The sequence below is a fragment of the Artemia sp. Qi Xiang Cuo genome, chromosome 5, assembly GCF_049724085.1.
Source record: "Artemia sp. Qi Xiang Cuo chromosome 5, ASM4972408v1, whole genome shotgun sequence".
Lineage (NCBI taxonomy): Eukaryota > Metazoa > Arthropoda > Branchiopoda > Anostraca > Artemiidae > Artemia > Artemia sp. Qi Xiang Cuo.
The window spans coordinates 38,677,500-38,691,599 of NC_142798.1; the positions used below are offsets into that span (position 1 = coordinate 38,677,500).

General features: G+C 33.9%; 1 protein-coding gene across 3 annotated transcripts in view; it reads left to right on the forward strand.

Annotated features, from left to right (window-relative positions):
* Window positions 1–14,100, forward strand: part of sfl (N-deacetylase and N-sulfotransferase sfl) — a 126,186-nt gene that overhangs the window by 72,860 nt on the left and 39,226 nt on the right. For all 3 annotated transcript variants that reach the window (XM_089089562.1, XM_089089561.1, XM_089089560.1), the window contains exons 10-12: window positions 5,483–5,611; window positions 7,278–7,460; window positions 9,553–9,773. In XM_089089562.1, the coding sequence (XP_088945688.1) occupies window positions 5,483–5,611; window positions 7,278–7,460; window positions 9,553–9,773 (533 nt within the window). The remainder of the gene's footprint in view (window positions 1–5,482; window positions 5,612–7,277; window positions 7,461–9,552; window positions 9,774–14,100) is intronic.

Below are 14,100 nucleotides of genomic sequence, written 5' to 3' on the forward strand. Positions count from 1 at the left end.
CAGACTCGAAGTTACCAGTTTTTGTTTTCTTTCTTATTTTTTTCAAGACTCGAAGTTACCGCCATTCTTCACTTTTTCTTTTATTTCTTATTTTTTTCAAGCATCGAATTTACCGCCATTATTAAATTTTTCTTTTCTTTCTCATTTGTTTACAAGCCTCGAATTTAACAGTTTTTCTTTTGTTTATTATTTTTTTCAAGCCTCGAAGTTACCGCCATTCTTCACTTTTTCTTTTCTTTCTTCTTTTTTTCAATCCTCGAAGTTGCCAGTTTTTCTTTTCTTTCTTCTTTTTTTCAAGCCTCGAAGTTACCGCCATTCTTGAATTTTTGTTTTATTTCTCCTTTTTTTTCAAGCCTCTAAGTTACTAGTTTTTCTTTTATTTCTTCTTTTTTTCAAGACTCGAAGTTACCGCCATTCTTCACTTTTTATTTTTTTTATTATTTTTTTACAGCCTCGAATTTTACATTTTTTATTTTCTTTATTATTTTTTTAAAGCCTCGAAGTTACCGCCATTCTTAACTTTTTCTTTTATTTCTAATTTTTAAAAGCCTCGAAGTTACCAGTTTTTCTTTTCTTTATTCTTTTTTTCAAGCCTCGAAGTTACCGCCATTCTTCACTTTTTCTTTTCTTTCTCCTTTTTTTCAAGCCTCGAAGTTACCATTTTTCTTTTCTTTCTTCTTTTTTTCAAGCCTCGAAGTAACCAGTTTTTCTTTTCTTTCTTCTTTTTTTCAAGCCTCGAAGTTACTGCCATTCTTCGCTTTTTCTTTTCTTTCTTCTTTTTTTCAAGCCTCGAAGTTACCTCCATTCTTCACTTTTTCTTTTATTTCTTCTTTTTTTCAAGCCTCGAAGTTACCGCCATTCTTCAGTTTTTCTTTCTTTATGGATTTTGGGGTTTTGAATTGGGGTTTAAATATCATTTTTGTTATCCAACATGAGCAGTCCATGGCGCCTTTCTCCAGACTTTTATATCTATTTCCGAATAAAAACTAATCTTATCTTAGAATTTTTCATAGGACCCTTCTAAAAAAAGATCTTTTTACAAAAGCTACTTTGTTTTTTTTGTGTAGTTGCGAAATATGTCGTATTTTATTAAGGTTACATTTTAAATTTTGAAGTTTGTCCTCTGTAGCTACTGAACGAGATGCTGTCCCCTAAAAGTCTGCTGTCTTTTCCCCTAGAATAGAGTAAATAAATTTTGAAAATAATTTATTTGATTCAGTGCGTGATTTTTTAGATATTGACGTATCATACTTTACGCTGGGTACTTTGCATACACGACAATTACGTTTATATCTTATTTAAGTTTTGGTATTTCTAGTGGGGATGGGGGCAGTGATCAAGGCAAACGATCAGCTCGGGTATGGTTTTGGTCCTCAGGACCTTTAGATATCGTTGGCGGAAGATTGATACTTTCAAATAGACGCTGAGTAGCTTAATAGACAGCATGTGAAGGTTAATAGACAGCATATAGCTATGACTATCTTATTGATCTCTTTTTATTCTCCTTTGTCTGCTTCATTTTTTAACTTGTTGTGGGATAAACTTTATTAACATTTGAAATCAAGCGTCGACTCGACAGCACAGGTTTTTCATACATTTCGAATAAAGATGCAGGTCTTGGTGCTACATCGCCTCCTTAAATTGTAGCTGGATGACGAACGGATACAGAAGCTGCATAATGATCTGAACAAATCCGCTAACCTTCACATATTCAAGAGAACTTTCGGTACAGGACTTTAAATTAACTTTCATTAATTAACTTTAAATTAAACCTTCGCAATCAAAACAAGGTCGTAGGAAAATCTTGAAGAAAAGGAAAAGACAAACTACAACGAGGATAATTTGTAGTGATAAATAGGAGTTCAATTAGGGATAAAATCCTTTTAATAGACAGTGATGACGATAACAGTTATAGAAATTACAAAAAAATACCAGATATTTCGGTCACATATGCAGTGACCGTCATCAGTAATAAAAGTAAACTAAAACGATTTAAAACAATAGTTTATAAACAAAATCAAATAAAACTACCTATTGTTTAATTCTCTAATTCTTTTCAAAGCAAAGGCGGAAGCTATGTGACCGAAATATCTGGTATTTTTTGTGAATTTCTATAACTGTTATCGTCATCACTGTCTATTAAAAGGATTTTATCCCTATTTGAACTTTTGTTTATCGTCATGGAAAGGTAGTGTGGTCTCCGAAATTATCTAATTTCTTGTGTGATTAACAAAAGCAATATTATTACGAAAGCAAAATTATCCAGTGATAATTTTCGTGAATAATGAAAACAAAGCAGACATTTCGGTAAAAATTTCTGCTAAGCTGTCAGGTGACAGAGAATTTATTTATTTGGATAGGAAGGATGAGGTACATAGGTGGAGTAGGGCTTAGGATGGACAAGGAAACTTCTAAGTCTTGCTTAGGGTGGGGAGGCGTTTATAGTGGAATTCAAGTCACTCATTGTATGAGCAAAAAGTTAAAGATATCAGTCATAGTGGTATATGCCCGTGTAGAACGGACGGATATGGTAGTGACTCAGATGAAATTTAAATACAGCTACAGGAACAAATAGACTGGATCTCAGGTAGAAATATGGTATTTTCATTGCGGGATTTTAATGCCCGGGTTGGAGATACATGGTATCGTAGCCTAGGTAAATTTGGTATAGGAAAGGAAAATAGCAATGAATATAGACGGCTGCAATTTTTTAGGTATAACAATCTAGTTAGGACCAATACGGTATTTGTTTTTAAAATGGCCAATAAGGTAATATTATACTCATATGATGTTAAGACGGCCAACATGTTGAATATGCCATTATAAATTGAAGACCGGCAGGGTTGATACAAGAGACTAGGATGTATAGGCTTGCTTTTATTAATATTAAAGGTAATGATCACCATTTAGTATGTTTAGGATTAATCTAAAGCCAAAATTTTGGAAGGATAACTACCTTCCGTGAAGTTGTGACACTGGTAGACTCAAGGATGAGAATTTGAGAGGAATTTTTCAGGGATAGTTGAATATAGAACTGGGGAGTTTAAAATTTGACAGTGCACAAATTGGATGGAATCGTTTTAGGAAAATGGTTTGCAAAGTAGCAGAACGTGTGAAAGAAAACGCAGCTAGGAATATTAGCGAAAACGCTTTAGGCTTGGTAGCAAATAGGAGTGGTTCTTACAAGTTTTTGAGCGATGAAAGTATTTAGAATATTGGAAGCTACAGCATGACAGTGGTTAAATATGGTTCTCAAGCATTGGCGCTCCGAAAAACGGAGGAAGATTTGCTAGATGTGTTCCAGATAAATTGTCTACGAATTGTTTTTGGCCCTCGGCTGACTGACCGTATTTCCAATAGTAGGCTGTATGAAAAGTGTGGTAAACAATAAGTAGAACAACAGGGAAATTTTTATAAAAGACAGTGGAACGCAACTTTTAAATTAATATTTTAACGCTTTATCCAAGGGCTATCTTCAGAAAAGCAAACGAAGAGAATAAAAAACGGTGTAAAAGAAGCTTACATTAAATTAGATCAATAAAGCTAAAAGGAGTTTTTTTTATAAAAAAAATCTTCTAAAAACAGCCCTAATATCATTACTTCAAGGAAGTTCAACCAGGAACTTCCTATCAACCAGGAATTTTCGCTATTTGCGAAAAGTGTGGTTAAATCCAGCTTTCTAGGTTTATAATGAGAAAAAGGTCGAGATGGCTAGGGCACGTTCTGCAGATGAAGGATGACGGATAGCCAAAGATTGTCCTTTTCGGCCAACAGTCTAGGGTTAATTGGAAAGCAGATCGTCCACGGTTGGGGTGGGAGGATGTCGTAAAGAAAGAATTAAGTGAAATGGGAACTTCCTGGGAGGGTGTAAAGAGGGGGGGGGAGGGCTTTGAATAAATTAGAATGGAAAAGGAGTGTGCGCATCTATGTTGGCCTCAGTTGTTAGTATATACTTGGCCTCAGTAGTTGTTAGTGGTGAGTTGTTAGTATATATATATATATATATATATATATATATATATATATATATATATGCATATATATACTATATATATATATATATATATATATATATATATATATATATATATATATATATATATATATATATATATATATATATATATATATATATATATATATATATATATATATATTACTCAGTCGTTTAGGGAATAGGTAGTATCATTATATAATTAGGGGTTATTAACATCTGATTAGAGGGTAATATCTAGTTTGAGGTGGATTTGAGGTCTTTGGAGGTTAAATGGGGAAAATTCCTATGTTTGACTTCTTCTGGGCATCACCTACTGTTTTTGTTTTCCCCTCCAAAAGTGCTAACTATACCTGCACACAGAGAAGACAGGACAATATCATCCCGGATCCTCTCCATTATACCTTGATTCCAACGCCTTTAGCACCATTGATTCCATTTGCAAATGCTCCTTATTGAAGTCTATACTAAACCCTGCCTGGCGCTCTAACTTTGCATTCACAATGTACTATAATAAAGGTTATGAGAATTTTGGATTTTAGTCTTGTCGTGTTAGAAAAAATTAATTGACTGCCAATTTAAGAAAAATTCTCTTGTCTATTGTTTTCTAGTAAATTTGAAAGTTACGCATTGATTCATTGATCAGATTTGCATGATTAAATGGTTGGATTGCTTTTTATCGATTGCTTCTATTTTCTCTCTGATTAAAGATTCTTTCCCCGTCTCTTTCCATTAACTAACTAGATTTGTATTCAGCGCTCTATTACTTTTCTGATCCCAGGTATCTTTCCATCTTTAGCGAGAGACTAAATAACATTTTTTTTTTACAATTTTTTATGACTTTTGACCCAACGGTATCAATAAAACATGCATTAGATAATAGAAAAAATGTCATTTCTGAGCTTAAAAAATTTATCGAAGTAATCAAAGAAAATTCGGAAAATTGCATAAAGTTAGTTGACATTCCAAATTCAAACGATTATATATTTGTGTTTATTCTTTCACTTACCATCATTGGCTAGGGTTGACATGACACTCGTATATTTAAAAAAAACATTAATCAACCCTATCAGAATTTGTTCATTAAATTTGTTTATGGATGATTTATGGAAGATATGTTGGTTAATTATGAACTTTTTAGAACTATTAGTTGTTTTACAATCTTGTTACTCTTTTTTACTTTATTTATCGTCCGTGGAATATTAGTTGTAGCGTAGGCTGTGTTACAGCTCTTTCTTTCTCTTCCACTTTTTCCTCCATTATTCTTACGTATCTTGTTCATTTTTGCCAATATCTGCTGTTATAATCCGGAATGTTTCCTTGTTTTTATGAGGAAAAGTAAGAAAAAAAAAGGCCATATCCGTTCTGTTAAAATAAATTATTCTAAATTCTGAAATAACTGGATAAAATCACTAAATGAGCTTTCTCATTCTACTTGGTTTTGATCGCTTTCTGCTTTCTTTTATGGTAATTTTGATTCCTTTTTAGGTTTTGCCACGTCAGACATGTGGCCTGTATACACACACAATATTCTTGGATCAGTATCCTGGTGGGAAGGGAGTTTTGCTTGATAGCATTCAGGGTGGTGAACTCTTTACGACTATTCTATATAATAGGGTAAGTTTTTTTCTTGCCTTTGGCTCGCCGTTCGCCTTCGTGACTATCTCTATAATAAACAATGACCAAAATCAAGACTTGAAGGGAAAGTCTATCCAAGAAGATTATAAATTTTATAAAGACTACAAATCGTCATAAGGACTCCTCCCACTTATAAGGACTCCTCCCACTAAATATGCATCTGTGCTCCAAATGCATAACTCTTGTGAATATTAAACTTGATCTGAATAATAACTGAACCACCAAGTCTTATATTGAAGAAAAAACTATTGCTTATATAAACTGTAAAACCAGCTATCACTCTGTTTTTATGAATATGTCGGTTATCGACAGTAGGATGTAGAGGGATTCTTTAATCAGGCTCTTTGGAATGAAAGTCGTTGCTTTTTCAGGATGATAGAGCCTGGACAGTAGGCTAACAACCGAACATCCTGCCGGTCTCGGTTTTTAGTATTTAGGATGGTGAACTGTTTTAGGCCATACTAGTAATCTTCAAAACATCCTTTTCTTCAAGAAGAAATGGATATTTTACAGTGAAAAAAAGCTCCGTATGAAAATGGCGAGGAAACGAAGGTTACCGCAATAAAAAGATAAATAAAACATGTACGAAACTTTTTAGTACTGAGAACACAATTTTAAACGCAGGTGTTGTGTCTAATATGCAGACATTGGAATGCCTGAGTAAAACAAACGTAATAGATTAAGAAAGATTTACCGATCAGTTTTTGACTACTCTAATATTAAGTACTTTTTTTTTTGTAAATAAAAATTTGAAAGCTGAACTACTGTGGATGTGAGATATGGCAGTGTTTCTCTAAATGCTGTATGTACATGAATTACAATCCTTAAAAGTAATAAAATTAATTACTTCTTTCTTGAATTAATTTTCCCCCACTGTACGAAAAAAAAATATTTAGTTAAAGCACTCAATTACTTTTGTTTTGTGCAGTTGTACTTTTTTTCTGCGTGGCTACCAGGTTAATTCAATATGTAAGCTATGCGGATCTTCCCGGTATGTCCTTATAGCGTCCTTAGGACTATTCTAATGCTAATATATACCCTATTTTTAATAAAGAGATGAAAGATATGATAAAAATGACGGTAGAATTTCAATATTCGATACAGCTGGAAAGATTTTCACTTTATTTGTAGTAAACCGATGTAGAAAGAGGGAAAGCAATGAAGAAGAAAGAACCAGGCTGGTTTTTACTCTGGAATGAGTTGTGTAGATCATATCTTTACCCTGCTTCTTCTTCTTCACCAACGTATCATGCTCGGACTGGAGAACTTCGCATCTTTCTAGATTTTTTCGATGCATTTGATTTAATATTTAAAAACCTTTCTTCCGGTAAGTAAGGTTTGAAGACGGTTGTTAATCAAAAGTTGCCAATCTACTAAGGTCGACGAAATGCTCCAGGACTAGTACATTCTTTGGATAGGGAACGGAGCTGGAGGTCCTTATACCCGAAATTTAGAGATGGAGTTTGTCTTCCGGCATATATAGCTCCATTGTGTCTGGAGCTGCAAATGAGCACCTTCTCTTATTGCTTTTCTTAAAGTTTAAAGTATGTATAATAGACCAGTATTTTTCGTTGTTGTTTTTTTTTCAGTAAATCGTAACATTTTTGTCAGTTTTAACAGTTGGTTTTTCTTCTTTTTTTTTCAGATAAGTGTATTTATGACACACATGACGAACTATGCACATGACCGCCTTGCATTGTATACGTTTGAATCCGTTATTAACTTTATTCAATGTTGGACCAATCTTCAGCTGAGTACAATGCCTGCTCTTTCATTAGCCAAGAAGTATTTTGACCTATACACAGAAGAAAGGGAGCCTGTCTGGGGGGTAAGCCTTCTCTGCCATAAGTCTGAAAAGAGTTGTTTGTAGCTTTTCCTCGAATTATGGTGCATTTTATTGTCAAAATAAATTCTTCATAAACTAGGCCGTTTCAATGTAACCAATTCGTAACTGATACTGTTCTCAATGTAGTTATTAATAGTTTATTGTTCTAAATTTCTGCGAGGAAGGACAACAATATTGTTGCTGGTGCTGTAAATATGTTATCGTGAATTTTCACATTAGCCTTGCTATGTTTCAAATATACATCTCTGTTTTTAATCCGTATAATTCTTATTTTTTTAATTTTTTCTTCCTATTAATAAGGACAAATAGATGGAAATAAAAAAAAAGGGCAATGGATTAATAAACAATTATTTGTGACGACTAGTCGGAAAATCCTGCATTCAAATATACTAGAACTCAATCTTTATAGTCGGACAAATAGGCCCCCTTCCCCCTGCCCATAAAAACAAATATTTTCTGGACCAGATGATTTGTATAGTACAGTTGAAATCAGTAGTGTCTATCTCCCTTGTTGTCCCTTTTATTACATTAATCAATTTGGGATTATCGCGGATCATGTATTTATTACCTTCAAGACAAATAGAAATCACACGTTCCCATTGTAGTCAGGGCAGGGGCGGATCCAGGAGTTTTTTAGGGGGGGGGGGGGTAAAGTAGGTTGATCTGATAAACTTGCGTTAGGAGCAAGTTTAATTAACGTAAGCTTGCGTTAATTAAGTAAATCACACTACTTTAGACTACGTTAGGGGGGCGCGTGCCCCCTCGCCCCTCCCCCCTGGTTCCGCCACTGAGCCAGGTAAGCATTAGATTTTGAAGGATTATAAAACCTGAAAAATTTTGAAGGTGAACGGGAATTTATTTTTCTATAATAAGGCACGTGATCCGAATTCTGTCATTCCAAATCCAATGGACATGATGGATCAGTCTGCCGAAAACAAAAAATTGTACTTATAAGACTCATTTAGTGTGTTTCTAGTCCTCTGCTTTGTTTGAATATTGTTAGTGTCATACGTGTCCATTGAGCTTAGGTATTCTTAAGCTAGACAAGGATTCTTTGCAGGTTTTTGATTTATTTCCTAAGTTGAATGGTATATATCCATGGTATCCTTGCCATCTTATTCTTTGCTACTTGTCTCTTCGGAAATTCAATTCTGGAATTCAACTTTGTAGTAAGACACAATTAGCTTTCGACTCAGTATATTGGCTTTGTAATAGATCCGTTTTTAAGGATTTTTTAGTTCCTGACTTTTTGTGCTAACTTGATATGCCTTTCAATTTCAATAATGCTAAGTCATGTTTGCATTTAATGAGCTCTCTGTCAGGTCAAATAGCCACATTTATTCTATTTGCAAAATTTAGCTTAAAATAGTTTTAGAAATTTAATGGCAAGTCAGAGATTTGGGACAGGACTTTTGTAGTTTGACTAATTCACGGGAGCGGAAAGGGGGCTAGGAATTAGAATTGCCAGTGTATAATTTTAATGTATTATACTTATTCTATTATTTTTTAAATTGAGACATATGATGGCGTAGTTATGGATCCAAGACTTATTTTCGTTTGACTGATTCATTGGGGGGGGGGGGGGGCTAGGATTGTAATTTTTTAAAGGCTTTAAATTACATATTTGTGGAATTGTAAATATAAACTTTATGAATTTTAAACCCACCCAGGGAAACGGAGAACCCTTCCACCCCTTCCTTATAAATCTTGTTTAATAGAAACATACCCTAAAGAATTATTTCGATAAAAGAGTCTAAAATGGCTTCTAAGACCAAAATACCGTAACATGATTAATTAACCTGATATAAAATAATTCTTCAAACTGAGTCAATATCTTATCTGAACACTAATACAATATCTAGAATCCAAGAGCTAAAAATGTTTCCTATTCGGGGGGGGGGGGTGTCAGATAAAAATTGTATACAGTTAGGAGAGAGAAAAGAGTGCCTCTGCCTCTTTTTACTCCGTATTATAGACATTACTGAACACAGTGAACACTATAGTGTTCAAGTGCCTATGGCTCTGTACGCAACTTATACGGGAAAATCTATGTTTCCTTGCTTTTATTTTTCAGAATCCCTGTGACGACCCAAGACATATGAAAATTTGGTCGCAGTACAAGACATGTCATCAGCTTCCTCGGTTTTTGGTGATTGGCCCTCAGAAAACGGGCACCACTGCCCTTTATTCCTTTCTTTCCATGCATCCTGCTATTAAATCTAATTTTCACAGTAACGAAACATTTGAAGAAATTCAGTTCTTCAACGGAAAAAATTATTACAAAGGAATTGATTGGTGAGCTGCATTTTAATAATATGTTTTAAAAGTATGTTGTCTTAGCTAACATGAAGTGTAATTAATACAATTTTTCAAGCGATAAAACCGATAAATATCATATAGTCGTATCGATAACATAAGAATAGGATTTAAAGTAATATCGACAAATAAATAAAAAAGAAGCCGCAAATGAAATGCACAAGAATGGTCTGTGAGTTTGTTAAATACATTTAAAAACAGATATTATGGTAATTTGAAACTTTAAATGTGTAACTCTTAGGTTCAATGATTCTTCATGATGCTTTCTTCTTTCTGTCAGTTTTCTAACCATGACGATCCTACCCGCATATTGAAATGCTATGTTTAAATCTTACAGCTTAGTTTCTGGTGTTGAACCAGTCCCGATTGGAGGGGGGGGGGCAAACAGGTCGGTTGCCCTGGGTGCCGCAGCTTGGGGGTGGGGCTGGGGGATTGCCCACTTTGATCGATTCATTATTGACAATTTTGATATCCCTACATAGCTGCCCAAATCACATTATTTTTGGTCCTGAAAATGAAGAAATAACTGTCAAAGAAAGGAATGGAGCTGCTCTTTTTCACAAGGCACTGGAGCCGAAAACCCCCAAAAATTTGAAGTATTAGGGTATAGTCTTTGCTCCGAGTTAAGGTTTTGGGATTGGAGTTGAACTCGGTGGTAACAAATAGCCTTCAACTTTCAGTAACTTTCCACTAGTTTTTACTTGGTAACAATGAAATACCAATCTAGGTAGATTTCCCACTCTACAGCATCCCTGCACAAGCTATGTTATTCTGGCAACCGGCACTGGTCACGTAATCCTAGTATTATTTAAGATGTACTAGTAAGATGTTGGTACCTAAGTTTTGGTAGTCAATGTCGGACCTTCGGGGAGATAAATTCTATTAAAAATATTAAGGATCCGATTTTTCTCAGGTGGGGAGAATTGGAGTCGAAAATGATTAAAACTCTTAGAGTTACAATCTGCAATTATTATTTACTGACTTAAAAGCTCTGGCTATAGGTCAGAAAGCCAAGCTTTTTGTCTATAATTCATTGTACCAATTAAAATAACTGAGATGACGAATCAAAACTTCTGCTAAGCGTTTGATCAAAAAAGAAAACGCTTGAACTGTTGCCATTTTTTTTTTTTTTTTGTACAGTAAAACATTTCAGATATCTTAGCCAATAAATTTCCGGTAGTTATGAAGCTTTTTCCAGTTGAAATTGCCAGAAGGAAAATAATACTCTATTCTATACAACCATAGTTTCCAGACAATAAAGACAATAGCTTTATTGTTAAATTAGCTGGTGTAAAAAAATGGAAAGTCTAATACTCCTTCGAAACACTCCTTATGCGGATTTTATCGGTAACACTTTGACAATTTAATGGTGAACTTTTAAAGTCATATAGGATTATCGTTTTGCCAGTGAACGTTCTAACAAGAGTAAAAACCTCTGCTCTATTTAGAGTCTGAATCATTAGACTACTTGAAAATTTTGCACCGAACTCATTATCGTTAATCTAATTGCAGATTTCTAAACTTACATTGAATTGTTTTTGCCATTAAATGTTCCATCATGCGAAAACCCTTGTGCTTTGAATTTCGCATGCGAAAATATTCCGAAAACCCAGCAAACCCTGTTTACTGGCAAACGTTTCACTGATTAGTTTGAGCTTAATGAAATACCCTTTCTGATCAAAAAAAAAAACTTCAACCCACTCAAGAAAAAAAAAACTTAAGTGTTACATAAACTTGTTTGTATAACAATTGTCTATGGTGAAATGTGATGGAATTTCTTTGCTGAAGTTGACTTATTGGTCCTCATTACTCACAAAATTTGCACTTAATGATAATTTTTTTTTCTTGCATGATATTGACGCGAAAAACTGCATAATGGCTCTCTCAGAATAACAAATAATTTGTGTGGAATAATACTGTTTTTTCTAATGGCTATTTCATCTTTACTGTTAACAATTTTCATTAGAACTAATATAGGCACTTGACATGGGTAGTCTCTAGGGTAGTCTAAATATGGAAGGTGTTGAAGTTGGTGTTTCTTGGGGTTGGTGGTTGCTGTGAAACTTTATGAGAATATCGACTTTGATGAGAAACTTGGAGAGAGGAGAAAGTTGGTGAAGTTGTATGTGAAGTTTTGTTGAAATTGGTGTTGAAGTTGAGCACGCAGTGCTGAAGTTTACAAGAAGGAAGAATATGAATCGACCTTGTGGTATGATAAAATTGAAGGTTTCTTGTAGCCATTCGTAATTTTGTGTATTGATCTTGAGACATGGAGGAGTCTATAGCGTTGTGGGTTTCTAATAGATGGCTGACAGTAACAAAGATTTATAATAGATGGCTGGGTACCAGGTTTCCTTGTGTTTCTTTCTTATTTTTCTCTATTATTGTGAAGTTTCCTGGCTGGATCTACCATTCTTTCCATCTGTATTTTTTGCAGTTTACCAGCTCGTGTATTGCAAAGATTTATGTATAGTATTTGGTTCGTGAAATTAACCAAAGGTTTGTATTCGGTTAAAAAATTCGAAATTTTGCACGATTTTTCTTCATTAATAGAGCAGTCAGATTGGTAAATAAATTGACCACTAAGTAATAAAATGTAGCCAAATCCAAATGCTCATAACAGAACATCTTTTCTTTGTTTTTAGCAATTATTTATCAGAGCCGGTTATTTCTGCAAAATATCGAATGTGTTTATTTTGAAGGTGATTCAGGATTAGGAAAAGCGTCTATTACTTTTGCTATATGATATAGTCAAAATTAATAAAAATAAAAGATTTATCTACGTTCGCTAGTTTGATAATACTCCCAATTGAAAGGGGGGTAACTTAAATGTATTTTATCGTGAACAAAGAGAAGATTTGGAACTTTCTATGAGCTATTAAAGTTGCTGACTTAGGCCTCTTCTGAGTGCCTCTTGATAAACGTAGCAAAAAAAGAGATGTCAGTTGTATTTAAATTTTTGCGGGTTTGGGATGCTCATTGTGCTGTACCAACTTAATCTTACTACCCTGTTTTCGTATGAGATGTTAGAAGGCAGTGGCTTTCTTAAAGCATTCCCTTGTGATCTGTTTCTTGTTATAGCTGCATGGTATTCCGTTAAATTTATGCATAATGCCATCCATATTATTTATTCCCTGGGTATCTTTATACCCTCTATTCATGGGTTGTTTCTGAATTGGTCCTAGTTTTACTCATTTTTATACCGGCTTGGGGATAACTTTGGTAGCAATATTCTTGAATTTTCAAATAGCTGTTTCATAGCTCTTGCGACTTCGAAGCTCTGCCTAATTTTTGTTCAATCTCTGAGTGGTGATGTTTTATAATGAAAATGTTTTAATGCAAAAAAAAAACTTTAAATACTTTTTTCAAAACTCAAATAAGGTCTGAATGCATAACAGAAATAATGTTTTTACTTCACAGTCCTAAAACACAACCTTAGGATTTCGGACATCTTTTTTCGCATAAGCATCACTTAATTTTAACGATATAAGGTAAAACAATGATTTTAGAGGCTCTTTTAATGAAAATTGACCTGTTTTTAGTCAAAATATGTGGAAAACTTGATAGCAACATTATAGGTGATCAGAGGTAACGTCTACAGTTTAGCTAAGCATTGCAATGGTTTTAACAAGAATCTTTGACACGATATTTACCAATATTTTATACCTTAATTTCCTAATAACATTTGAATCCATTTTAAAAATACAAGTGTAGATTACATAAATAAAATACAAGGTTAAAAAGTTAGTTATTAAAAAGAGAAAGACAGAAAAAGAATGTCCCTCTCTAACTGTTAAGGCACCTAAAAGATTTCACTAATACTAGATTTAGCTAGCGCTAATTTGACCCAATCAGATTTTTGTAGGATCTTCTGATTGGCTAACAAATTCTACGGAAAATATCGATCGGCTCAAATAAGCACGAGCTAAATTTCAGTATTAGTCAAATAGCGACGAAGACCACACTGCCTTTCCATCATAAACAATAAGTAGAACAACAGGGAAACAGGTCCTGGTTGAACTTCCTTGAAGTAATGAGTTTTAATAATGATTTCAGTTTTAATATTGTTTTTTATTCTCTTCGTTTGTTTTGCTGAGGACGGCCCTTGGATATAGGGTCGAAATATTCATTTAAAGTTGCGTTCCACTGTCTTATATAAAATAAAAAAAAATAATAAAATACAAATTCCTACTTATTGTTTAGTATTAGTCAAATCTCATTGTGAATGAGCCCTTTGCTTTTGGAAACGACTACACACCTTAATATTAAGGAGAATCCTTGCGTAATATTATTGGCTGAATTAAAG